General features: G+C 42.9%; 1 protein-coding gene across 1 annotated transcript; it reads right to left on the reverse strand.

Moving 5' to 3' along the window:
* Positions 1-1948: 1948 nt before the first annotated feature.
* Positions 1949-26449, reverse strand: STMND1 (stathmin domain containing 1). Its single transcript, XM_019807725.2, has 5 exons — positions 26257-26449; positions 16261-16441; positions 11121-11272; positions 3273-3398; positions 1949-2709 (listed from the first exon to the last, which is right to left on the reverse strand). Exons 1-5 carry the CDS (start codon positions 26335-26337, stop codon positions 2428-2430), a joined length of 822 nt encoding a protein of 273 aa, XP_019663284.1. The 5' UTR covers positions 26338-26449; the 3' UTR covers positions 1949-2427.
* Positions 26450-26589: the final 140 nt, after the last annotated feature.

Here is a 26589-nt window from a genome sequence, read left to right on the forward strand (position 1 = left end):
CTACAGTGCATGTGTTTTAACTTAACAGACACGTCCCCCAAGTCACTATAACCAGCACAGGCAAGAGCATAAAAGTTCAAGAGAAGGTATTATTGGAGTATTTATCAAATTGGGAGATTTAATTTCCAACAGTTACTATACATTTGCATTTGATGTCTGTTTTGGTCATTTAAATTGTATTATTTACAGAGGTCTGAATGATACCCAAATCTTTTCCTAAGTGCCCTAATGCAGTCATTTTAGCTACTCCGGTATTTTATAAGATTAGCACGCGTCACCACAAACTAATCTCCAGAGAAAAATCTCAGGAGAGATTTTGGAAAACATCATGTTGCTTATGTGGGGTTTTATATCAATAATATTCTATAATATTATGGCATATTCTGGATGCCATTTTAATGATCTATATGCTTCTTATCTGTATGTTTAATTTTCTTTTTTTAATTCTCTTTGCGTCATGAAGGATTAAAAGTAGTACTTTTAAACCCATTATTTCATTCAGTACAACTTCATCAAAGTGGTTATCCTAAATGAACATACAGGGTAATGGAGACACAGAGAGTCCTGCACCAGGGCTCTCCAGGTCACACTGTATGAAGGACACTCTTAAAGGTTCTTAAAGGCTTTGTTCTGGAATGAGTTTTGAAAGAAACCCCCTCGCCAGCACCACCATCATACCTCACCGGCCGTGGGAGTCCTCAGTCCTGTAGGCTGTAGGAACAGGATACCCCAAAGGGAATGCCTAAACTGGAGGTGCCTTGGGATCCCCAAGTCAAATTGGCACTGCCCCCAGCTAGTGGTTCCCATCTTCTGGGGCCGTCTTGCTTCTGGAAGATGTATGGGTACATGGACTCAGCCGCTAACAAAATATTTACACAGCACTTACGCGCTGTTCACCTTCCGAAAAAAAAAATGCAACCATGAACAAAGCAGACTCGTCTCTTGCCTTGTTAATGTTGAAATATCTAGTGGGGAAGTTTCAGACGTATGGGCCGATTGGAACCCCGGGTGGCAAGCGCAGAGATGAGCGGGCCAGTGGGTTGAAGCCAGCTATGAGGGAGGGGCACCAACCCAGACCGGGAGCTTTGGAGGAAGAGGTCTGCGTGGAGACACCAACAACAAGAGGGCACGAGGCAGCTCACGTAGCAGGAGGGAGAAAGGGGAAGGGGGGTTCTGCATGTGCAGAGACCCCGAGGCTAGGGAGAGTGTGCTGAGTGTGAGGAACTCACATTTCAGTGCAGGTGCGTGTGAGGGCTGAGGTCCTTACCATTCGCAGAAAGGAGTCTGGACTTTATCTTGACAGTGGAAGGAGGCCAAGAGAGGGTTTTAACCAGAGGACTGTGGTTTGAAGATCCACAGAAGTTGTGGTCCAGTTGACCGATAGCTGGGTGGTGGGAGGGGAACCATGTGGCAAGGGAGGGGAGATCTTCAGAATGGAGATGCATCGGACCTCGTCTGTGGTCGGATGTGGACAGTAAAGCAGAGGGAAGAACCAAGCCTAATTCCAGTAAGATAAGGGCCAGCAAACTCAGCTCAGAGTGCCCACAGGGAAGTAAGGCACTGACTGACATTATGGTCTCCTCCCAGCTCACCCCCTCCCCGGACAGCCTCCCACCCCCTAGACCCAGCAGAAGTTTTTCTTTTTCATACTTAATTCTCAGAAGTGGCTATTGCTTGCTTAAGCGACATGGATGAAACCGTAATTCAACCAGCTTCAAGATATGGCTTTAATCCTTCACAACACAATGACAGTTAAAAAGAAATAACTAAACATACAGATAAGAAACCTACAGGAGTGCCTGGCTGGCACAGTGGTTAGGCGTCTGCCTTCGGCTCAGGGTGTGATCCCAGCGTTATGGGATCGAGCCCCACATCAGGCTCCTCCACTGGGAGCCTGCTTCTTCCTCTCCCACTCCCCCTGCTTGTGTTCCCTCTCTCGCTGGCTGTCTCTATCTCTGTCAAATAAATAAATAAAATCTTTAAAAAAAAAAAAAAAAAGAAACCTACAGATCATTAAAATACATAAGACATGTCCGTGCACTTTGTCTGAGGGTAAACCCCCAGAGGGTGGGCAGAGCCGAGGGCCCGGAGCCAAAAAGAAGGGTTTCATCTGGCACATTGATGTAAGCTGGAAAGTGTTCATAAAGACATCTTCACGGTGTTCGGAGCCACGCTGGAGGAGAATGCCACCTTTATCATATGGAAGCTAGTCAAATCTTCTGGGTTTTCTCCCTTTTGCTAGCATCAGCACCTCACTTACCCCGCTCAGCTCAGCCCATGCAGCTTACACAACCATTCCTCCACCCACGGCATACCCCAGCGGGGTGAGATCAGGCCGCCAGAAACAATACACGACACACTAAGATCGTCACAACCTGGGGAGAATGCGCACCTTGTCCCTTGTCACGAAGGTCACGGAAGGTGGCTTTATTCAAATGCATCATCCGCTTGGTTGTAGGACCGGTCTGACTCCACCACCCCAAGTCCTTCATAAGGGAAGTCTCTTCCCCTGGAGCCAGCATCGCTCTTCTTCCTCTTCAGGGGCTTTGCTCCCTGCAGGTGGGCCGGCTCAAAGGCAGCAGAGGTCACCGTGCCCAGTGCTTGGGCAAAGGGGACCTCAGCCCCACCCAGTTCCACTGTCTCCGGATGACCGGCCGGGGACAGAAGTCGGTTGCTCCTTAGCCTTTTTCTTACGTCTTCTTCTTTAGTCTGAAGAAGAAGAATGAGCCCATGTAACTTCCCCACGCCTAAACCTGAAATGAACCCGTAGGGCTTTTCCATTTCATCATTCGGTGACTTCACAAACACGGGTTGAGGCACTGCTGTGGAGGACAGACACACTCCCTCCCCTCCCAGAGCTTCTGGGTGGCCCTTGCTCTCCAAGTAGCCAGGTAGGGGGATGGAGACAGAGGTCGGCAGCCCACAGCTGTGAAGGCTGCTTCCTGGCAGGATGGGGGACAGAGGGTGATGGGGACCAGGTGTCCTCTGATGGTCTGCACGCCCCCCCCCAAACTGAAGCTTTTCTTCTTCCCTATGGAGAAAACTCCATACTCAGAAGCAACATTGCTTCCTGGGGCTACCAGCATTCAGCTGGCCTCGAGATGTTGCTTTACTCCTGCAGCCCGCAAAGAGCATTAAAGGGAAATTAAACACATAGCACAGAAAGCATACAGATCACTCAAACACGTGATCCGAATCTCAGAGCAGTACATTGGAAAGGCCAGTGTGAGTGCATTTCAGCAGGCAGCCTGCTCTGGGGACAGCTCAGGTACCTTTCTGCGCCTCTCCACGGCCTGCATCTTCTGTTCCAGGTCGTTCATTGTGAAAGCCTTTGCTTCCTTTTTGATCTTAAGCTTTTTCAGCCTGGCGGGCGGCTTTCTCAGTGGCGTGGTGTTTACCTGGAGGAAGACAGTGTTCAAAAGGGAGAAACAGATGTGATTCAGAGGCAGAGGAGAGAGCTGGGAGAGGCAGAAAACACACAGCGTAAAACGTCAGTCCTAAAAATCTCAGTAGGTGTTTTGGCAGAGTTTAAAAACCACCACGTGCATGCTGGGAACAACAGAACTGGTTCCTCAGGGGGGAAAAAAAGGTCTATTAGATGCTTAGGGAAAAAAACAACAACAACAACCAAAAAGCAGGCTCTTCCAGAAACCCATGAAAGAATGCAAAGATTCCAAAGATTCTTCTGGAGCCAGAAGAGCGTTCAGGAGAAGAAAACATTCTGGAGAACACACACAAGGCAGAGAAAGGTGGCGGACGAGCGATGAACACATAGTTCAAGGTAAAAAGTTAAATCTGATAATTTTGTAATATTCCACAGGCCACGAACACCTTTCATTTGGGATGGAGATAGGGTTTTAGGACTCTGGGTCTCACAGAGGAGAGAATTAACAATTACTGAGCAGCGACCCTGGGCTGGCCTTTGACCTCAGGACTTCGAGAATGTTTTCGTGACGTTAGGGAAAAACCCCCCACTATTTCACGGGACTGACTACCCTTTCTGTAGTTCAAAGCAGGGATAATGACTTTCTGATTATGATTTCTAGTTATAAAGAAGTAAAATTGTTGTAAAGGGTTTATAAGGAAGGCTTTAATGTACATGTTTTTTCTTTTTAAAAATTAATTTTTTAAATGATTTTAAANCCTGGGCTGGCCTTTGACCTCAGGACTTCGAGAATGTTTTCATGACGTTAGGGAAAAACCCCCCACTATTTCACGGGACTGACTACCCTTTCTGTAGTTCAAAGCAGGGATAATGACTTTCTGATTATGATTTCTAGTTATAAAGAAGTAAAATTGTTGTAAAGGGTTTATAAGGAAGGCTTTAATGTACATGTTTTTTCTTTTTAAAAATTAATTTTTTAAATGATTTTTTAAAAAATTTTATTTATTTATTTGAGGGAGAGAGAGAGCGCATGAGCAGGGGTAGGGGCAAAGGGAGAGGCAGAAACAGAAAGCCTGATGTGGGGCTGGTTCCCAGGACCCTGAGATCGTGATCTGAGCTGAAAGCCGATGTTTAACTGACTGAGCCATCCAGGTGCCCCTAAAATTAATTTTTTAATAGCATACATTGGTCATGAAAAAGTAAAGCGATACATAAATAGTTTCCTAGGCTTCTGTTTAACCACCTGGACTCCAGTCCTATTCATCAGCATGAACTATTTTAAAGAGTCTGGTATGTGTCTTTCCAGAATTTTCTATGTGTATATATTTATATAAATATGTATGCGCAGTACATCTGTAATGTTAAACCAAACATAAATGGGATTATACCCTCACCAGGCTTTGCATTTGCCTTCTTCTCTTAATTTACTACAAACAACCTTCTAGGTCAGAATATGTAGATTTATGACAACTGGCGAAAGTCTCAATGAACTTCTAGGTAATTTCTCTAAAGACTTTTAAAGACAAAGGAGCTATTGAAATATCTAAAAGACTGCCTCTTTATACTATAAGACTGCCCATACTGAAAATACATCCAACAGAGAGGAGGTCGAACACAATAGAAAAAGATACCAAACCGAGACTCAGACAGACGTAGGCTGGGGCCTTGCTTGGCCATGGTGTGTCTTTGCCTGAGTTCTTAAGCTCTGTAAGCCTTCCTTTCATCATTTTAAAAATGGGTTTAATAATACTTATTTCACAGGATTTTTTTTAAGGAGGTATATACAGTAATCACTCAGGAAATGGAAATTACATTTCCATCAGTGAAAGCAGTGACTTTTTAAAGGAAGTTTTTTATTTTAATTCCAATATAGTTAACGTACAGTGTAATCTTAGTATCAGGGGTACAACAGGGTGATTCAACACTAAACATACATCACCCCGTGCTCATCAGGACAAGTGCCCTCCTTCATCCCCTTCACCTGTTTCCCCATCCCCGCACCCACCACCCACTTCCCCTCTAGTAACTGTCAGTTTGGTCTCTATAGTTAAGAGTGTTTTTTGGCTTGTCACTCTTTTTTTTCCCCTTTGCTCATTTGTTTTGTTTCTTAAGTTCCACATATGAGTGAAATTGTATGATAATTGTCTTTCTCACACTTGTTTTATTTTGCTTAGCATAATGCTCTCTAGCTCCATCCCTGTCGTTGCAAATGGCAAGAGTTCATTCTTTTTGATGGCTGAGTAATATTCCATTATACGTATATACCACATCTTCTTTATCCATTCATCAGTTGATGCGCACTTGGCCATTTCCATAGTTTGGTTATTGTAAAAAATGCTGCTATAAACATTGGGGTGCGTGTATCCCTCTGAATTACTGTTTTTGTATTTTTTGAGCAAATACCCAGTAGTACCATTACTGGATCATAGGGAGATTCTATTTTTAACTTTTTGAAGAACCTCCATGCTATTTTCCACATTGGCTGTATCAGTTTGCATTCCCACCAACAGTGCAAGAGGGTTCCTTTTTCTCCACATCCTCGCCAACACCTGTTGTTTCTTGAGTTTTTGATTTTAACCATTCTGACAGATGTGAGGTGATAGTTCACTGTGGTTTTGATTCACATTTCCCTGATGCCGAGTGATGTGGACCATCTTTCCCTGTGTCTCTTGGCCACCTGGATGCCTTCTTTGGAGAGATGTCTGTTCATGTCTTCAAGTGGTGGCTTTTTTCAATGAGAGCACACAGAGTCATCACCAAGTTACAGTATCTGTCTTGAAGGGCAGGAAAGGGAACCTGAAAGGGGCCAGCAGGAGGCCTGGGCTTTAACCTGGGTAGACCACTAGTACCCACGGTGTCACCTGAGACGAGACGCCTCTTGTCTTCGGACTCTTTTTTCTCCCATGGAAAAATAGAGGCTGAGGACCACTAGGGTTCCTTCCAGCTTTAAGAACCATGATTCTCGGAAAGCCTTTCAGAGGGAAACATTTGTTGAAGTTTTGGCTCAGTTACAGCCATCAGACAGTTTTATGTGGTGAGAAGTTTTTCACTACATGAAAACCGTGGGCTGTTTGTCAAAGCAAGCTCCCCCTCCCCCATCACTGTATTATTTTTGTGACAATTGGCTCTCAGGCTCCCTGCTGGCAAAAGCCATTTGCTGCAAAGAGGGACGTTCTTGTTGTGGTGGTTCAGCTAAAGATACTGTGAAATTAGTATGAAAACAGTTTTTTGGGAAGTTCACTCACAGAGGGCTAAAAGAACATGAAATGGTAATCCCAGATTCAGTGAAGAAAGACTCTGTGAGGCTTTCCACAGAAATCTGCCTCTTACTAAGGGAGTAGATGAGTAGTTCGGAGAGACTTGGGATTTCCGATCTGGGTGGACCCTTCCTGTGGTTTTATCCCAGACGATACCCACAGAATCAAGTACTTCCTTCTGCTTCCGGAAGGGAATCCTCCCTGCGCAGCCCTCATCCTTTCCTGAGTTTGACATTTTAAGTAAAAGCCTTGAAAGACCCGAGGGAAAATAGGTGTATTCTTTCCCACTGGATTTTCTGAAGTCACGATTTACTGACTATCTGCACTTGAAAATATCAATGATAACATTCCGTACACTTAGAGAGGTGCTACTCATAGAAACTCCAGAAAAAAAAAAAAATTGACTCTAAAACCTATAGAAGTTACTAGTTCAATGATTTTCTTTAAGATTACCAGCAAAGGACTGCCATGCCCACAGATGCTGTGGTGAGGTTTGGATCTTGTGTCCAGCCATTCTCGCTTGTATGTACTCCTTCTTGCAGCCAAGATTCTGTGGATTCCTTAGAGCTTCCTTAATTAACCGTTGACTCCCAAATGGACTACCTTGGCTAAGTTCCCTCGCCAGAGTCTTGTGCACAGAACGGGTCTGAGTTTCTCGCCATTCCTGCTCCATCCCTGTGAGACCACCCAGCAATGCCACATCGTCAGCTGACATTAGTCTCACCCAGTCCACGTCCTCCTCCTTAAAAACCTCCTCGTGAGGTTCAACAAATAATGTTACAGACTCTGATGCCAGGTGAACCAACTTCCTCACTGTACTGAGGGTTCCCAAGCTTAGATGTTGCCCTGAGGAGGGAATAAACGTTGGCCAGAGACAGAAGGAGTCAATAGAGAAATCAGTCTTGTGTTTGGACACCGCAGATAGGCTAAGAGGCAGGGGAAAAAAGAGTTTGGGAGAAAAGACACCTCAAGTGGATAATACCAATGTGGATAAATGAGAGCCAATTACATCTCTTGGAGAGGTCTAGACCAATCCAGACACAGTTTCATGAGTATATCAAGTCCTTACGCATTTATAATACAGCCACTTAAGTTTCTTAAACTGTTTTAAAGCATACTGAAAGATTCACTTAGCCTGATATTTAGCTTAATATTATATTCCTTACATATCATCATAATTCCTTCTGAGTGAGGGTAAATTCTCTTAGTATGAATCTGCTTGAGAGCGTGTTATCTGGGGGTGGGGTGGGGGAGGGGCACTACGGAATTGCTGTGGTATTTACCAGCAAGCAAATGATAACAATTAAGAAAAAAAGATGAATGGGACCCTGTGGGGGACAGATACTGCTGGGGACCTCCAGGGAGAGACTGGCCTGCAGTGGGGGGGGTCCCCTGATTCAGCAGATGAGTGGGGGACCCTCACTTCACAGAATCTTTTTTTATATGTCTCTCTACATGAGAACCAAATTACAGAAGGGGACAGATCTGTCCAACGTTCCCTTGTATTTATACTCCTGGTCTACATAAGAAGTCTTGTTTTTAAAGTAGTCTCACATTTGTTATTTCATTTCCCCCTCTGATATTTGATTGAAAAGATTTTTTTGGTATCAGGGAAAAAATTGTATTACATAGCCAGTTCCTTCATCACATTGTAGTAAGTGCTGACATTAACATCCCTTTTGGTTTGTTTTTACAGCCAATTTTATCATCTGTTCTCTTTTTTTTTCTAAAAAATATTATTAAATATTGGATAGTTAAACTATCCAATTAAGTATGATAGTATAAATAAAAGTATGATCCAATGAACTATTATTAAATATTGTATGGTTAAAAGTATAAACTGTCTAATAATATTTCTGTTCTTAGTATGTTCCTCCTTTCAGTATTCACTCATCTTTTTACATTGGCCTCCTAACTTTTCCTAAAATATGAAGACACCTGGTGTTTGATATACATACGTTCTCAGCTACACCTGAATTGAGAGACTTTACCTGTGACACCGAGCAATTGTATCTCTCCTTCTTTTCCATATATTCCTGGGTATACCCTTAGTCCTCTACCTGAAAATGCGTGATGACATTATAATATTAATTATATTACATAATTATTATATATTATATTATCTAATAACATATTATTATATAATAATTATGTAATATAATTATTATAACATTATAATGTCAATATATTGTATATTTATTATACTATAATATTTATATATATAGCATTATAACATTATAATAACATAGTTTCATGAATATTTTAGAATTCTTTTTCACAATGAATGGGGGAATTCAATTTCAAAAGCTTTAACCCTTTCTGGCTTTATGATGAATTTGAGGGCTCTGTGCGCACGTTGGTGGAAACCTCAGGGCAGCGGTTCTCAGCCCGGCCGTCCACCGGGATCACCTGGGGGCACTACCACCCAGGCTCACCCCCAGCCACTGGTCCCAGGTGGGCCCTGGACCCTGGGATTTTCGGAAGCTTCCTAGGTGATTCGAATGTGCAGCCAGGTTAAGGACTATGGCCCTGGGCAATAAAACACACAGCGGTGTTGTTGCAAATCTGGATTATGCTGGGACATCGTGGCCCAATTGCAAAGCAAAAGGCAAAAGAAACTAAGGGTGCTATTCTCGCCATTCCAACCATTCCATTCCATTCCATTCCATTTCTTTTTCTTTTTTTTTGTTATATTAGTCACCATCCAGTACACCCCCAGTTAACCATTCCATTTCTATATAATACGAACACGGTCTTATCTGGGGCTCGCTTAACGATGTTATTGCAATTCAAGCCCATAGTTTTCATTTTTCAATAGATACATTTCTTTCACGATGTAGTTTACATTAATTAACCCTGCTGGTGCCTTTGTAAGGTCTCTGTCTGAATTCATTCATCTCTGGCATTTGACTCACTGACAAAGGTTTTAATGCTGTTCCCATTGCTGTTAGCATCAGGGTTCCCCAAAGAAGGCATCGCTTCGCAGCTGAAAGTTTCCGCAATCCATCCTCCTCCAGATTGCTCTTCTTTTTCCTTTTGACGCACCTTCCTTTTTTCTGACCCCCAGAGACTCACCTACAGCTAGGAAAAAAAAAAAACCTCTCCCCTCCTTTTCCATGTTAAAGACCCATCTTCCACTACTTTCAAATAAGATACAGTATTCTAAAGTGTCTCGTATCACAACAGCGTCGCCCAGATGTAAACTGTCATTATACTGGCATTATCTTTTCCATTATATAATCTATTTTTACCTTCTCCTGCCCCCTACATCCTCTTATTACTGGCAGCCTGATAATATCATTCATGAGGTGTAGCAATCTCCTCTCCTTTCCCAGAATACCTTCTGCAGGATGTATTTTCCTTCTTCACAAGAAAATGCCACTTTGGCTTTTATTCATGAGTTGTCAGCATTTCCTACACGCAGAGAAGGAAATTACCTTTATTCAAACACTTAAGTGACTTGGTCGAGGTGGCAAACTTAATTTAAATAATGCATCCTTTTATTCCCAGTTGGTTGTTTTCCCTAGAAGACAGGGATGGGCAACCATCAAGGAGCCTTTGATGTTCCTTCTGGTCCCTATTTCCATCATTTCTGTGTCTTTCTTTTCTTTCTTACTCATTTTTCCTTAGGGCTCTTTTTTCTGTTAATTCTTCTTTATATCTTCCTTAGGACGATGGGGGCTGCCTGGGAGCTTTAGTTAACAAACAAACAAACAAACAAACAAACGAGAAAACAGACCAAAACAGCACCAACAACACCTGTCATCCTCTTCACGGGCTTAGACAGAACTTACTAAAAAATTAAGGACTTAAGACTTGGCCCACAACCAGTTAAAATCAAAGTAAAAATACTGCCCACACTAGTGAAAACAATAATCAGTTAGTCAAGATGAATGAACAAAGAAGAAAAATGAGAGTATGAGGATTTTTACCACTGTATTCATTTCCTCATGTTTGACCTCAGGGTGTATATAAGCATAACTGTCATAGCTTTGGCATTTAGGTGTATTTTCCTCTTACAGAAATAGGAGTTCAGTTTCATAGTCATAATACCTAGTACACAGGCAAAGCTTAATAAAAATTGTTCAAAGAATGAAGGCGTGTTATTCAAAGGGCCTTATTGTCTCTCAAATTCAGTAAATCCAAAATGTTTTATTAGCTTCATTAATCATTGATGATTAGGGCAATTCCCTGGGGTGCCTAGCTGGCTCAGTCAGTGGACCACGCGGCTCTTGGTCTTGGAGTCGTGAGTTCAAGCCTCACATTGGGGGTAGATTATTGCTTAAATAAATAAGCTTGAAAAAATGATTAGGGCCCTTCTGTAGAGAAGGGTGATTTGTAGACAGGTGAGAGAATTTGTGGGAGAAAAAACTGGCTGAGCACAGTGACTTGAAGATTTTGGAGATTGTAACTCACCATTGATCATATTCTATTGCTATTTTTAACTATAAGCTAGTGTTAATTATGGAATTACTTGCCATGACGTCATAGGATTCTCCATTTCTAAATACTTTGCTGTGGCTTTGTATTATTCCTTGAACAATTAATTCCTCCAGGATATCTGATGACTTTTGTCGCTCTCGGCTCTCTGGGGGTTGAGGTTTATGGATTAATCCACCAGTCACTAGGTCTAAAGGAAACAAAAGAAGGAATAGAAATGTAAGTATGAACATTTTATCAATCAGATGCTAAATGGATGCCTTATAAATCACATTGCTTAACTAAATCTTTATCTCAACACTCTGACCTACATATCTGTTTTTATTATAAATCTTTCAATCATTTGAAGTTCAAATTCTTCATGTTCTTATGGCAGATATGCATCATCATGATACACTGTTTACTTCGCAGGCCCCATATTAGCATAACAAAAAGTCTTTCATGCGCTGCTCTGTACCCCTTTTTTGTTGTAACAACGCTTATACACTTGAGTGTGACTACATGGGTTCTCTGCGCTAATTATGGAGCTGAAGTACAGCTAGGAAGGAGGTACTCTTCCAGTGACTCTTCCGAGTTGCAGTTTGGTTTCTAGGCTTTGTATACAAAGGATAAACAGTGCAATGTTGCCAAGAGACTTCTGGTTCTGCAACCTTGAGTTTACAATGATGCCATCTGCTCAATCTATGTAAGTAAGAGTATGCCTTTTGGAAAAGAGTCTGAACCAAATCGCAATTGAAGTCAAGTGATATCAGGGAAATTTTTATTATTGATTCTAAAAATGGCACTGGAACAGTTCGTAAGCGAACTGCACTGATGAGAGAGACCCTCCCCCATTACAAATCACCCACTTCTACAAAGAAGCAAGCAGGCATCTGTTTTTACAGACACACATTTTATTTTTTTTATTATTATTTTTTAAATATTTTATTTATTTATTCGACAGAGATAGAGACAGCCAGTGAGAGAGGGAACACAAGCAGGGGGAGTGGGAGGAAGAAGCAGGCTCCCAGCGGAGGAGCCTGATGTGGGGCTCGATCCCATAACGCCGGGATCACACCCTGAGCCAAAGGCAGATGCCTAACTGCTGTGCCACCCAGGCGCCCCTACAGACACACATTTTAAAATAAAGGGGCAATGAGGAGTCCTCAGAAATGGGCTATCTTCTGTTTCGTCATCATCAGGAAGTCCTGATAGTCACCAAAGTCATTCCATCTAGTGGACAGTCTTGTTATGAAAATTTCTAACCTCACTGATTAACAAAGACCGTGTTCATGAATTTGCAGCGGGAAGATTGGGGAAAAAAAGCACAAACACACACACTAGCCAGATGTCTCTCACTTCAGAATATTCACCTTGCTGTTACAAGAGACTTCTCTATTGACCACTGCAAGGAACTTCAACAAATTGCCTATAATCTCATTTCTCATCCAGTGCTGTGTCTTCTACCCTTGCGTGTGTTTGAAATAGCCTCAATTTTCACTTTAAAGAGCTGTATACAGGGGCGCCTGGGTGGCTCAGTCGTTAAGCATCTGCCTTCGGCTAAGGGTGTGATCCCAGGGTCCTGGGATCAAGCCCCACATTGGGCTCCCTGTTCTTCTGGAAGCCGGCTTCTTCCTCTCCCACTCCCCCTGCTTGTGTTCCCTCTCTCGCTGGCTGTCTCTCTCTTTCTCTGTCAAATAAATAAATAAAATCTTAAAAAATAAATAAATAAAAAGCTGTATACAGATTTTGGTACAGAGTGGTAAAGCCTGTCTTTCAAGTAGGTAAGCTAGTAAACTAAAGCTTGAAGCAGTAGAGAAAAATTCAATAAAAATTTAGAGGTCAATCCTCTTCAAAGAATTAGAAGGATTTTTTTTTTTTTCTTTTAGAGGGTGGGCTTATCTGGAATGGTCAAAATAACAGGTAATATTTACTGAGCACTTGGGTGCTTGGTATCAGATTAGGTACTTTGTATACTTGGTAACATTGTGAATTCTGAGAGAGGTACTATTATCTCTATCGTATAAACAAACTATATGAGAGAGGTGAATTAACTTGCTAAAGGTGACATGGGTAGGAAGAGAACCAACTAGGATTGGAATCCAAGAATGGCTGACTTCAGTACCCGTGTTCTTCACCACCTCACGGCGCTCCTTCCCCAAGGTCATGGAAGGAGAACCACTGTGTGGTCCATTTCCCTCCCAGGATGCTTACATAGATATAAATATATATATATATTTAAAGAATTTATTTATTTGTCAGAGAGCAAGAGAGCACAAGCAGGGGGAGCAGCAGGCAGAGGGAGAAGCAGGCTCCCCACTAAGCAAGGAACCGGATGCGGGACTCGATCCGAAGAACCTGGGATCATGACCTGAGCCGAAGGCAGACGCTTCACTGACTGAGCCATGCAGGTGTCCCTGGGAGCTTATTTATTAAGCTCGTCTAAAGAGAACGTCATCGTCGACAACTGTCACTAACATAATACAATTATTAAAATGATTATGAAATAAAAATAATTAGCCATCTCGATCAATTATTTTTCCTGAGTCCACCAAAATACTGGCTTGACATTGACAGGGGCCAACTTACAAAGAAACCCTGTGCTAGGACAGTCTTGCAATGAATCCTCGTGATTTCTAGGGACGCTGCAGACGATTGGGCGAATGTTGGAAAGTGACATGATGCTTCTTTCTGATTATGAAAGTTATACGTGGTTATCAGAATAAACTTGGAAGGTACAGAAAAGAAGAAAAAAAGAAAAGAAGAATGCCCATCTTCTTACCATTCAGAGATTACTGCTGTTGATGTATCAAATTTTATTTTTACAAATTTGACATCATACGGAACATACAGTTCTGTTTCCTATGCTGTTAGCATATAGATTAGCGTTTTCTCACAAGGCTAGAAATTCTTCATAAGTGTCAAAAGTGAATTCGTACAAGGAAATGTAGGTGAATTCATCTTTAACTGTGGCGTAGGGAAAGGCTTTCTAACTATGACTCAAAATCCAGATTTAATAAAAGAAAAGATTGATAAATTTTACATTTAAAAATGTTTTCAAGGCAAAAAAAAAAAGCACTAAAGGTCAAATATCGATATCACATACCTCCTGAATTGATGTACTAAACAGGGTATAAATAATATCATTTTTGTTATTTTTGCTAAAAATGGATAACCCGAAGGTAATTGTCAGGAAATATCAGACACGCATAAACTGAGGAAGTTTCTATAAAGCAAATGGCTTATGTCTCTAAACACATCAATCTGATAAAAGACAAAGAAAAGCTGAGGGACTAGTTCCAGATTAAAGGAGAAAAACACCGCATGATACCTAAATTAAACATGTGATCCTGGATTAGATCTTGAACCTGAAATTTATTTATAAAGGACATTTGGGAGACAATTGACAAAATTTGAATATGCAGATGAGATAATGTACCGCATAAGGGGTAATTTGCTGATTGTGATCCTTGTCCTGTGATTATGCCAAGAATATCCTTGTTTTAGGAAACATATACCGGTGTACTTAGGAGTAAAGTGTCATTATGTCTGCGATTGGCTCTCAGAAAAAAACCTACGTGTGTGTGTGTGTGTGTGTGTGTGTGTGTGAGAGAGAGAGAGAGAGAGAGGGAGAGAGAGAGAGAGAAAGAGAGGGGAGGGAGAGAGAGGAAAGGGGGGAGAGAGAGGGACCGTGACACATGTAATTATATCACATTCAAATGCGGTATAATGTTAGCATTAGGGGAATCTGGGGGAAAAATACAGGCATTCTCTGTTTTTTGCAACTTTACTTCAATCTGAAATTATCCAAAATAAGGGGTTTTTTTTTTTATTAAAGGAAAGGCTTGGGACGTGTTAGTGTGAAACTTGAAATTTTGAACAAATCTACTCTAAAGACGGGCAGAGCAGGCATGCAGAAAAGAGAGGAGAAACCGGGCAGAGAGCAAATACAAAGCGTAGGGCACTGGTTGTTATTCATTCTGTGGGAAGATCTTTCCTGGAAACTCATTTACACCACGTCTTGGGAACACCTGCTTTAATAATTCACTTCCTCCCCAGGCTGGCGTCTGTCAGCACGACCCGGCTGGACGGACTGACCGAGGCTACGCCCGGGTCCCCGTGCACCTGACGGTCTGCGGTCTATTAGCACCACAGACATTGAGCAGCTGTGCCTCGGTCTAGGAGGGGTTCCCATCAATGGAATTATCATTGAGAAAAAATATACGTGCTGGCGGGACACAGAGAGAGAGAGGAGAGGCCACCCAGCTGTATCCCCCGCCTCCTACCTCACATCACAACCACAAGGTGAAGGCTGATCTGAAATCTATCATAAAGAGAGTGCCCCCAAAGTCCAAGGAAAAGAATCTCATTTACTAGCCCATCTATTTTCCTGGTCTAACATGTGCCTGGGGAAGAAATGACAGCAGTGAAGAATGACACGAAAGCCTTGCCCTCAAATAAAACAGAGCACTTTTTCTTGAGTTCTATTGAGTTCAATTTGTTTCAGAGGCTGATAAAATAGAACTAGGCGCTCTTAAATCAACACAGGGTGGGAGGCGGCGGGGGTTGGGGACTCAAGTAAAGCAAAAACCACCATAGGAAAAATCAAAAAAGTTTCTAAGGAGCACATCAGGTCATAATGACTTCTGTGTTTTTGAAAGATGACTGTTTTTTTATATTTGCTGATCCTTTGGATGGGAGACACAGGGAACAGTTTGATGTAGGTTGTTTTTATTTTTTCAAATGGAGAACTTTCTCTTGGAAAGATGCGAGCCCAGCGGAAGTTTACAGGAATGTGACCAAAGCCTGCGTGATTCCNCCCAGCGGAAGTTTACAGGAATGTGACCAAAGCCTGTGTGATTCCTATTCCTGAGGCCTGTTTCCCAACCACCAGTAAGGGCTCCTAGCTTGAAGAGAGAGAGAGAGAGAGAGAGGAGAGAGAGGGAGAGAGAGGAAAAACAGAAAAAAGGAAAAAAGAAAAAAACCCAAGATGGTTTTAATGACTTCCTTTACAAGAAGATTAACGGTTAGCATTACTTATTCACATAATGAAGGCCTGAGGCTCCATCCTTTGTCTCAGAGATAAGGACTTAGCCATTTGGTCCACAAAACTGTGCTAAAAGGGTTGCTACCATACATTATACAATATATTTAGAGAGACGGTATTTTGTGGAGATTCCTATAAATGTGGGATGTTACCTGAATGTATTCTTCTGTTGCCTTCACTAAGAGCTGGGGAACTTTCTGGTATGGTTCCAGGTAAGCTTCCCAACGGAGCCTGTTTTTCCAGGCCATCAGGGTCGCTCACGGTGTCCTTGGGTAAGGCAGCTTCATTCTGGGGCCTGCGGTCCTCCCCGGAATGAGTCCCACCGACTTCAGCCTGTGAAAAGGGAAGGGCTCCGTGTGAGAGTCAAGATTTCTTAGAAGATGGTTTCTTGGAAGATGGAAACAACATCACAAGGGCTGCTTTGTGAATATTCAGCCAACGAGGACCTGTCGTGGAGATTGAATAGTCCCAGCTGCCTGGAGATGTTACCTGGCGTGCAGATGTGATTCATTTAGGGACCCTGAGACGGCTCGGTTATCCTGGATTACCCGGGTGTAACCATGAGGGTCCTTATGAGACGGAAGCAGAGGGAGATGCGACTACAGAAGTGGAGATGGTGATGATGCTACCAGCCGCGGATGGAGGAAGGGCCACCCGCCGAGGAATGGGAGGAACTCGGCTGTAGAAGCCAGGACACGTAAGGAAGAAGATTCTTTCCTCATGGCCCCTGAAAGGAACCGGCTCCGCCAACACCTCGACTTGACCCCCGGAACTGATTTTGGACTCCAGACCTCCAGAACTGGCAGAGAATAAAATCGTGCTGTAGCGAGCCACCAAATGTGTGATAATTTGTCATAGGAGCAATAGAAATGGAAATAGTATCTACCAGGAATCTATCAGGGACAAGCTACTACGCCGAGCTCCCGGACGGGGCCAAGAAGAACACATTCATCAGGTGTGAAAAGTAAAGATGTTGCACTGTAAAAAAGTTCTGCTGTAAATGAAAGTATCTTTATTGTTTTTGCTGATTAAAAAAGTAATACAGACACACTGTAAAAATAAATAATACAGAGGAAGTTGTTAAGGATCAGTTTTCTGTGTCAACTAAGCTAGTCTACAGTATTGTTATTCCATCAAACATGAATCTAGGTGTTGCTGTGAAGGTATCTGGTAAACGTGGTTATCGTCTACAATCAGTTGACTTTAAGTAAAAGGAGTATCCTTGATAATCTGGGTGGGCCTCATCCAATCAGTTGAAGGCAACAGAGTAGAATTGATGTTTCCCTGAGGAAGAAGGAATTCATTCAGTGGACTGCACCTTCAACTCCAGCCTGTCCTTTCTGACCACTTATGCTATTGTGGGGATTTTGGACTTGCCTACCCAGCCCCCATAATTGCATAAGCCAATTCCTTGTAATCTATCTATCTGTCTTTCCATCCAGCCAGCCATAATCCTGGTTCTGTTTCTTTGATAGAATCTGAATGATACAGAAACACAGTAGGAAGTAAGTAAGTACCATTCCCTAGACAAAAGCACTATTAACATCTTAGTATGTAACTTCCCAGATGTGTTTGCTCAAAGAAATAGAATCTTTAAATTGGAATTGGCTAATTAGCACGTGAAAAGATGCTCAATATCATTAGTCAATAAGGAGATGCAAATCTAAACCAGAATGAGACACCACCTCACATCCACCAGGATGACTATAATGAATAAAACCACATAATCAGTGTGAGCGGGCATGTGGGGAAATGGGAGCCTTTGTACAGTGCCCTGGGGATGTAAAATGCTGCAGCCACTTTGGAAAACAGTTTGAGGTTTCTCAAAAAGTCAAACAGAGGGGCATCTGGGTGGCTAAGGCGTTTAAGCATCTCCCTTTAGCTCAGGTCATGATCCTAGGGTCCTGGGATCGAGCCCCACACTGGGCTCCCTGCTCAGCAGCTTCTCCCTCTCCCTCTGCCCCTCCCCCTGCTTATGCGCTCTCTCTCACTCAAATAAATAAACAAAATCTTAAAAAAAAAAAGCCAGAGAGTTGGCATTTGATCCATATATATATATATATATATATATATANACACCCAGGGAAAATGAAAACATACGTCCACACAAAACCTTGCACACAAATGTTCAAAATTAATATTCATAATATCTAAAAAAGTAGAAACAACCCAAATAGCCATCAATGATGAATGGATAAATAAAATGGTCTGGATAGACCAAAGAATATTATATGGCAATAAAAAGAAAGAAAGCACTGAAGTCCACTGCTACGTAGGTGACGTTTGAAAGTATCGTGCTGAGTGAAGGAAGCCAGTCGCAAAGATGGGTCCACTTACTGAATATTCAGAATAGGCAAATTAATAGAAACAGAGTATAGATCTAGTGGTTGCTTAGGAAATGGAGGTTGGCCACTAATGGATAGTGGTTTCTTTTGTGGGGAGGATGAAAAGGCTCTAAAATTAGATTGTGGTGGTGGCTGTGGATTGTGCATTTTAACTGGGTGAGTTGTAGGATATGTGGATTATATTTTAATAAAGCTATTTGTGCATAAAATAAATCTGGTTATATATTCAATGGTATTGTATTATATTTCTGTAACCTGTTTTTTTTTTTTCATTAACAATATATCAGAGACATTTGCTTATGTCAGTGTGTATACAGGTCTACCTCATTCTACCTAATGGTGGAGAGTAGTCATTTAGTTGATGACAGCTCTGGGGTCCATTAGGCAATATACAACAACTTGTTTAACCAGTTCCTACTGATGGCCATCTAGTTGTTTCTCCAGATGTTTCTATATGTGTTTCTATATATGTGTTCAATATAATGAAGAGGGCTGGCATGATCTCTGTGCATGGCAGTGTGAACTCACCCAATCATTCCAAGAGAATCAATCCCTAGATACGGACATGCTGGGCCCAAAGATGTACACATTTTATATGAATATGTGTTTCCAGAGGGCCCTCCATTAAATCCTGCACTGGCTGACACTCCCACCTTTTCCTTTTTAAGAATATCAGTTTCTCCATACTACTATTCTATTGCTTGCAAGTAGGTCAAAACACAGTAAAAAGGGCCCATACGTGATTTAGTAAACCATTGACTCCAAGATGCTTGTCCATGTCAAATTTTTCATAGTCCCACAGCAAAAGAAGAAAAGTAAGAAAAAAATGTGGTGAGTTTTTCAAAAAGCTACATTAATTCAATTCAAAGAACTGTTACTTATTTAGAGAGGCAGAATGCTCTAAATATTGGTATGTTCAGGAACATTTTTCTCCAAGCCCCTCTAACTCCCCTGCCCCCTCCCTTTCAGCGCCTGCTCTTTTCTCCTTGCTTGGGTTGATTGGCCAACGTCTTCTGCATCTGAGACACACATAGCAGGGGAAGGCTCCTCAGTGCTCCCAGAAGACCTAAGAACATAAGCATCTTCTATGACTATTGTCCTCTGGGTCTTCTTCTCATGTCTATTGATTTCACGTTGTTGGCCCAAGGGGTGCTCTTCTTCTCCCCTGAGTATTTGAAGGGCCCCAGGATCCTACCTCCAAACCCCGCTGTTCCCAGCAATGCCCTGGTACACTAGTACCACATCGTATCTTGCTGGCACCACAGAAGGTGTTGAAGAAGAGAAGATGCTTGAATTGGGTCTTGATGAATGAGTTTCCGGTGGGCAAGAAGAAAAGGTCATTCTAGACAGAGACTAAGCACACACGAAGACAGGGTATGAAACAGTATTGTGGGCATATGAACTGGAGTTTTTTGCAGTGGAACAGAAACGGAGGTAGAAAGGGGTAAGTGGTGAGCTGGGAAAGGGAAGTCAAGGAATTTGGTTTTATTTTAGATGCAACAAGAATCCTTCGTAGATTTTCTGTATATGAAAGTAAAATAAAATGATCATGTGTGTGTTTTGAGAAAAATCACTGGGGTTAGTGCAAACTAGGGGGACTGAAGGAAGCAAGGAAGGGACAAAGCAGGGCTGTCAACAACGACGATTGCAGTTGTCCAGGTGAGATCTGATTGAACATGAACTAGGACAGTGGAAGTGAAATTGGGGGAGAGAGATGGGCCCAGAAACATCAGAAAGGAAGACAGCACCCTTCTCAGAACTTCTGTTTAAAGGGGGAGGTCTCTCTGATTTGAAGTTATGACTCCAGGGACCAAACAGAAAGCATTTCCTTTGGGAAAATTGAATTAAAAAAATAGGACATCAGCCTGAAACTCTTGGTACTCTCACAATAAAAATCATACAAATTAAAAAAAATCTAAGCACATTTTTTCACTTTCTGGAAGCTCTCCAGAGTGCTTTGAAATCCCTCGGAGGCTAAGTAGAAATCACAGTAGCTAGGTCATGGCAGCTCCAACACTCTCAGGTTCTTGTCATTCAATTAGGGATTCTCGTATGTTCACAGGGAGACTCCCATAGCTCCTTATCACCATCTTTACATAGCATGATTGCTCCAGCTAAGTCAGTATCATTTTATCGTGCTGAGGGCTAATTAGTTCTGTGCTTCAGGACTACTCGGGAAAGTATGAAAAAACAACCAACTGAACAAACAAACGAGTAAGCAAACAAAAAGTCAATAGATCTGAAATACAAACGGCATACAGAGAGGCATGAGAGCAGCTATGTGCTTTTTCTTTCTCTCTCCGTTTGTCTTTCTTCATAGACACAGTTACTGCCCTGTAGTCCCAGGAAAAGTCTTTATAGATCTTATGTATTATTATTTTGTTATATAATAATAATCCTATTATATCAGACAGGATCTCTGTCTTTCACATGCACACACACATTTATGCACACACATATCACGAATATATATAAATACATATTGTTACATATAACAAAGGAAAAGGAGACTCTGATGCTTTTTCGGGGGCTCACAGTTCATGCTGAAGATAAAGCAAAGATCGTGTTAGGTATTCTTGCCCCTCTTTCCAAATAAACTATTAAAAACCAATTATTTGCAGTGATGATGAGACAGGCGATTTTACAGCTTGTTTTGTTTTGGAGACCCTTTGTTTTTTCGACCTAGCAAGGCACTGAGTTAAACACAAAGGCGAGTTTTGCCATCTAATGTTTCCCATCGGAGACCCTGAAAAATGTAACCATAACAAACAAAATGCCCACAGTGGAGCTGAGAGCAAATTTGGACTGAGCAAAGTCTCAGTCTCAAAGGTGACTTTTCACAAAGATATTTTGTCACCTACAAGTCAGAGTATATTTAAGTGCCACAACCGTGCATGACCTTCCAATGGCTTCATCCAAGCCACGCACCCAGGCAGGCCTTAGCAAGGATCTTCACCTGTTACTTACTTACTTACTTACTTAGATCCAGTCTGCCTTCAAGCTCTGTTAGTGACCAAAGCTTAAGTGGTAACAGAGGAAACACAATCTTTTGACATAAAATAACATATACCAGCCTTCAGTTTCCAGAGCAGAAACGTAAGGTTTTTCTCTTTGGAAAACTAAAAATGTCTTTCAAATACCTTATCTATGAACAACACATTCTGGAAATTTTAACCCAATTTCATAATCTAGACTGGAGAACAGACAGAATTCAAAGACCAGAGATATTTACAAATTAATTATATCTCTGCCTGTCAGGGATGTGGCAAAACAGATTTCTTGTTCTTTTTATGCATGCAGGGTTCATATTTTCACACCAATGAGAAGTCTATCTGCCATGGTGCTGGGGGAGGGGTGGGGAGGTGGGTGGGAGGTTTTATTTTTTCCTTGAGATAAAGTTGTGGCAGAAACACAGAATCGATATGTTTCTATTTTTTTTAATCAATTCTATTTTATACTTCATTGTCTTGAGGATAAAATCTTATCAATTTTAGACAGAATTGAAAAGCTGAGAATTTGAAGCTAACAGCAATGCATGAGAATTATCAGCATTCCAAAAAACGTATTACTTTTAACTACAGACAGAGTTGCGTTTTGTGTTTTGTTTGGTTTGGGTCTGGAAGTACTAGGGGTTGCGTTCTAAAGCTTCCGGGAAACACATTTGCCAAACAGTTTGGAGGGAGCCGTTTGTCAAGTCTCCGTGAGCTGAAACCTTAAATCACATTATCGGCAGATGTATTTTATAAATCTATTTGTCTTGCAGACATATAGGAAAAATGTACTCTTCAAAATTAGATTTTTCTAGTTTACATCTAATGAATGTAAAAACAAATAGCAACCCTCCAAAAAACACTCAGAAATACCATCTTTTGGGGCGCCTAGGTGGCGCAGTCGTTAAGCGACTGCCTTTGGCTCAGGGTGTGATCCTGGCGTTCTGGGATCAAGCCCCACATCTGGCCTCTCCGCTGGGGGCCTGCTTCTTCCTCTCCCACTCCCCCTGCTTGTGTTCCCTCTCTCGCTGGCTGTCTCTCTCTGTCAAATAAATAAAAATAAAATCTTTTAAAAAAAATACCATCTTTTAAAAATCTGGACTGGAAGAAGTCACTTTGTCCCCTTTATTCTGATGATAAACATGACTTTCCCTGCCAAAGACTAGGGAAAACCCGCGAAGGGTCCTTAGAGATTGTCTATTCCGATCTAGTCTGTTCCCTTTCATAATAAGTCAGAAACTCAGAGTTCATCATACAGAAGAACATTTTTCCAACTGAGAAGTTTCCCATGCTTTTCTTACCATGCATTATTTTATTACTGTGTCTTTTTTACCATTTTCTACTAAGGTAAAAGTGAGGAGAAAGTCAGTAGGCAGGTCTCGAGAAGTTCGATTCAGAATATTTTAAAGTTGTCCTGCTAGAAAACATAAATATTTCATGCAAGCAAACACGTTCCTCTCATTTTGAAGACGCCGCTGAACTACTGAACCCTCAACCTGTGCATTAGGAAGTTAGCAAAAGCAGCACCGTTCTGATAGCTAGAGAGTGTTTAATTAATAATCATAGGTTCGCTGGATCAGATTTCCAAAGTCAAGTGCTTGGCAGGGGTGGGGGGTAAGGAGGTATATGCTTGAGTCGACTCTGAGTCTATTTTCAAGCTATTTTAATATTGAATTTCCTCCTTGCTGACTGTCATTAGTCTAGTTTTGTGACTAGGAGACAAGAAGATACCAAGGAAATGGGGGAGCTGGGAGGGACATGGAGTCACTCAAAAATGTTCATTTAGTGCTTGGTCTGCAGCAGGCACTGTAGTGAGCACAGGAGATGCAAAGACAAAGAAAGTAGTAACTCAGGATGGGAGGCAAACACAACAGTGAATAAACACAATAAGATGTTCTGAAACAATGTAGGAGAAGGTTGAAGGTCAACTCTGCCAGCATGGTGGCAGTAGCGGGAGTGGGGGCAGGGGCAGGAAGAGGGGTCTTACGTTGTCATGAAAGATGGGTACATATTTGCTATGTGGCCCAACAAGGAGGAGGGGGAGATATGAAGGGAGGGTAAACAACAGGTGTAAAGCATGGAGATACAGAGAGAATGGGTTTGGGGAGCAACAAGTAGCTAGGTTTGACCAGAAATGAGTGTGGGAGGAGATGAAGCTGGAGAACGTGTCCGGAGGCAGCTCAAGGATGGCTGGAAAGACGTGCTAAGGATTTAGGATTTTATCTCACATCAATGTCTGTGATAATGACAATTGTACAAACTCATATTAAGCACTTACTCTGTGCCAGGCGTTGGTATGATCATTTCATGTGAATTTCATCTTCGTTGACAACTCTATGAAATAACTAGTATCAGTACTACTCTCATTTCACAGACACGGATACTGGAGCACAGCGATACTCAATAACCTGACCAAAGTCACACAGCAAACAGTGAACCCAGAAATCAAACCAAGGTAGTGACATTCTTGACCACTGATGTGTGTGCCTACCCAATGGGTCGGTAACTGTTTTGTCAGCGGAGGACGACATAATCAGATTTTACATTAGAAATATTGCCCTGGAGGTCATGAAGAGGACGAGCTGGAGAACAGGTGGGGTGGGCAGTGGAGGATGGATCCAGGGAGACCTGTTAGGAGAATCGGATGAAAATCCAATAGAGACGCAATGACTTTCATACCCAGGGAATTCAGGAAGAAACACAGAAACCCTCCCAAGCCTGGGGAAGCTTAGCTTAGAGGGACCCAGTGTATCTGACATGCAGAGAGGATTGCTTTTTATCACTTCTTCCTGCTCTATCTTCCACCTGCTCAACAAAATCATTTTCAGTAATAACCACAAAGTGAAACAAAGGATATGGGCAGATAAGAAAGACAAATAGTGGAAATTTCCTTCTATGGAAGTCTTATTCATAATCATACCAGTAAAGTAAATTAAAAAAAAAAAAGAAGATTTTTCATAAGAAAAAGACAAAAGCACAATGGCTTAATATTTTAAACCACATTAATATAGTTTTTTTTAGAAGATTTTATTTATTTAAGAGAGCAAGTGCATGAGCGGTGGGGTGGGGCAAAGGGAGAGGGAGAAGCAGGCTCCCTGCTGAGCTGGGATCCTGAAACTGGATTCGATCCCAGGACCCCGAGATCATGACCTGAGCTGAAGGCAGACACTTAACCAACTGAGCTACACACGCGCTCCACATTCATATAGCTTTTGGAAAAAGGGAGAAAAATGTATTACTACTTATTAACCCAAAGCAGTAATGAGTAATAAAGATGATCAAATTGTTTCCAAGAAGCTAATACATCTATGAGGCAGAAGGAGCTTTAGACAAACATTACCATGCGAGAAAGGAGTGCCACAGCGGTGATGTTTGGGCTGGGTGCTGAAGGATAAGTAGGAATTTGTCAAGTGAGCTGGAAATGGGGGCCTGGGAAGGGCATTCCAGGAAGGGGGAATGGCATGGGGAACAGCATGGACGGTGTTGATGAGTGGAGGAAGGGAGCACTGCAGGTTCCTCTGACAGACTCAGGAGTCCACGAGTATGCAGGATTGGACAAGATGATGTTAGAAAGCCTGGTGGGGCCACGTGTAGAGGGCTTTGCACACTCCAGGGAACTTTATCTTAGAAAGAGAGGTGGCAGTGTGGGAGGCAGATGGGGTAGGGAGGATGCCAATGGGAGAGGCAGGAAGACCCAGTAAGAGGTAACAGGCACCTAAACTTGGACAGAGGCAGCTGGGCTAGAAAGCAGAAAACAGTGTCAAGATGGGTGGGCACCAGGTCCTAAGCCCGAGTCTCTGGTTTGTTTTATGATGTGCCCATGAGTCCAGCATGTGTGCCACACACACAGTAGGTGCTGTAAGTGGCACCCAATGGCATCTTGCACATCATCTGCTGGAAAAAAGGTATGCTCTTTAAACAGTAGCTCCAAAAATACCCTTGCGGAAGGGTGACCATAAATCCTGGTTTTCTGCTGACTGTATGGGCTTCAACCAGACTGGGCAAATTCATTAATAGTGTTCCTTTTCACTCTTTAAAGTATCCTGCTTTTGATGATAGATTTTATGGTAATATTATCTTTGGGTGACCCTTCTCCAAGGTATAGCACTGCGGGGTCCCAGTTTCGTTTGTGCAATATTGATGGTGGTGAAGACGGGAAGAAATCCTGGACTTCATCCCTCCATGCCCCACCCTGGAAATCATTCCCCTTCAAGTCTCCAGAAGAATTACAGGGTTTGCAATCTTGAGAGCAAGAGCGCACAGAGTATTGGAATGAGATTCTTGAAAATCAGATTCTATCCAGCTCTGACCCCAAACAAGCTGTGCAGCCTCAGGCGAGACATCCACCTTTCTGGGCTTCAGGGTCCTCAGGGAGTAAGCGAGAGGGTTCAGCCAAACGGATGGCCTCCGATCTCTTTGAGCGCTAAGTGATTCTCAAAGGGCCCGCTTTCCGGAAGCCAGTAAAGTACAGCAGCTCCCAGGAACTCCCACCCTCCCCTGAGAATCACCACCAACCCCAGCTCTGGGCAGAACGCACAGCCCCACCCGCGGCTCCTGCCTCTGCCCTGGGTGGGACCACCTTCCCAAGTTCTTGAAACCCAAAAGGCTCTCAAAGCAAGTCCTATAGCAGGATGAGTCCTGGGTAAGACGGCACGTAAACACCTGCGAAGACAGTGGCTCCCTCCCCTGCCCAGCCACCCGCCAGGAGGGCTGTGAGCCCCTGCCGACCCAGCTCCGTCTGCTCCAGTCGCCCCCCACCCAAGCGTGGCAAAAGGCTTTGTGCCTGCTTATCTGTTGTGTTGGTTTGTTTTACCTTAAATCCCTCTTCCCAGCCCTTCCTGGGCGCGGGTACGCGTCCCTGGTCCTCCGCAGCCTGTGAAGGTCCGCAGCCCATGCCGCGCGCCAGGCGCTTCGCCTCCAGCCGGGCGGGCGGTGCGCCCCCGGGGGTGCTCCCTGCTGCGCCCCTGCACCCCACCCCTGCGCCCTGCACCCCCGCCCCTGCGCACTGAGAGCCGGGGCTGGAGGCGCTCGGCAGCTGGGCAGTTGCCGGGAACTGTTGCCACAATAAACCTTATCACGCGGCCCTGGGACCTGGGCGGCGGTGGGACGTTTGTAACTGGAGACTAGAAGATCGGAGGCGTCTAAA

Source organism: Ailuropoda melanoleuca, chromosome 5 (genome assembly GCF_002007445.2).
Source record: "Ailuropoda melanoleuca isolate Jingjing chromosome 5, ASM200744v2, whole genome shotgun sequence".
NCBI classification, from domain to species: Eukaryota; Metazoa; Chordata; class Mammalia; order Carnivora; family Ursidae; genus Ailuropoda; species Ailuropoda melanoleuca.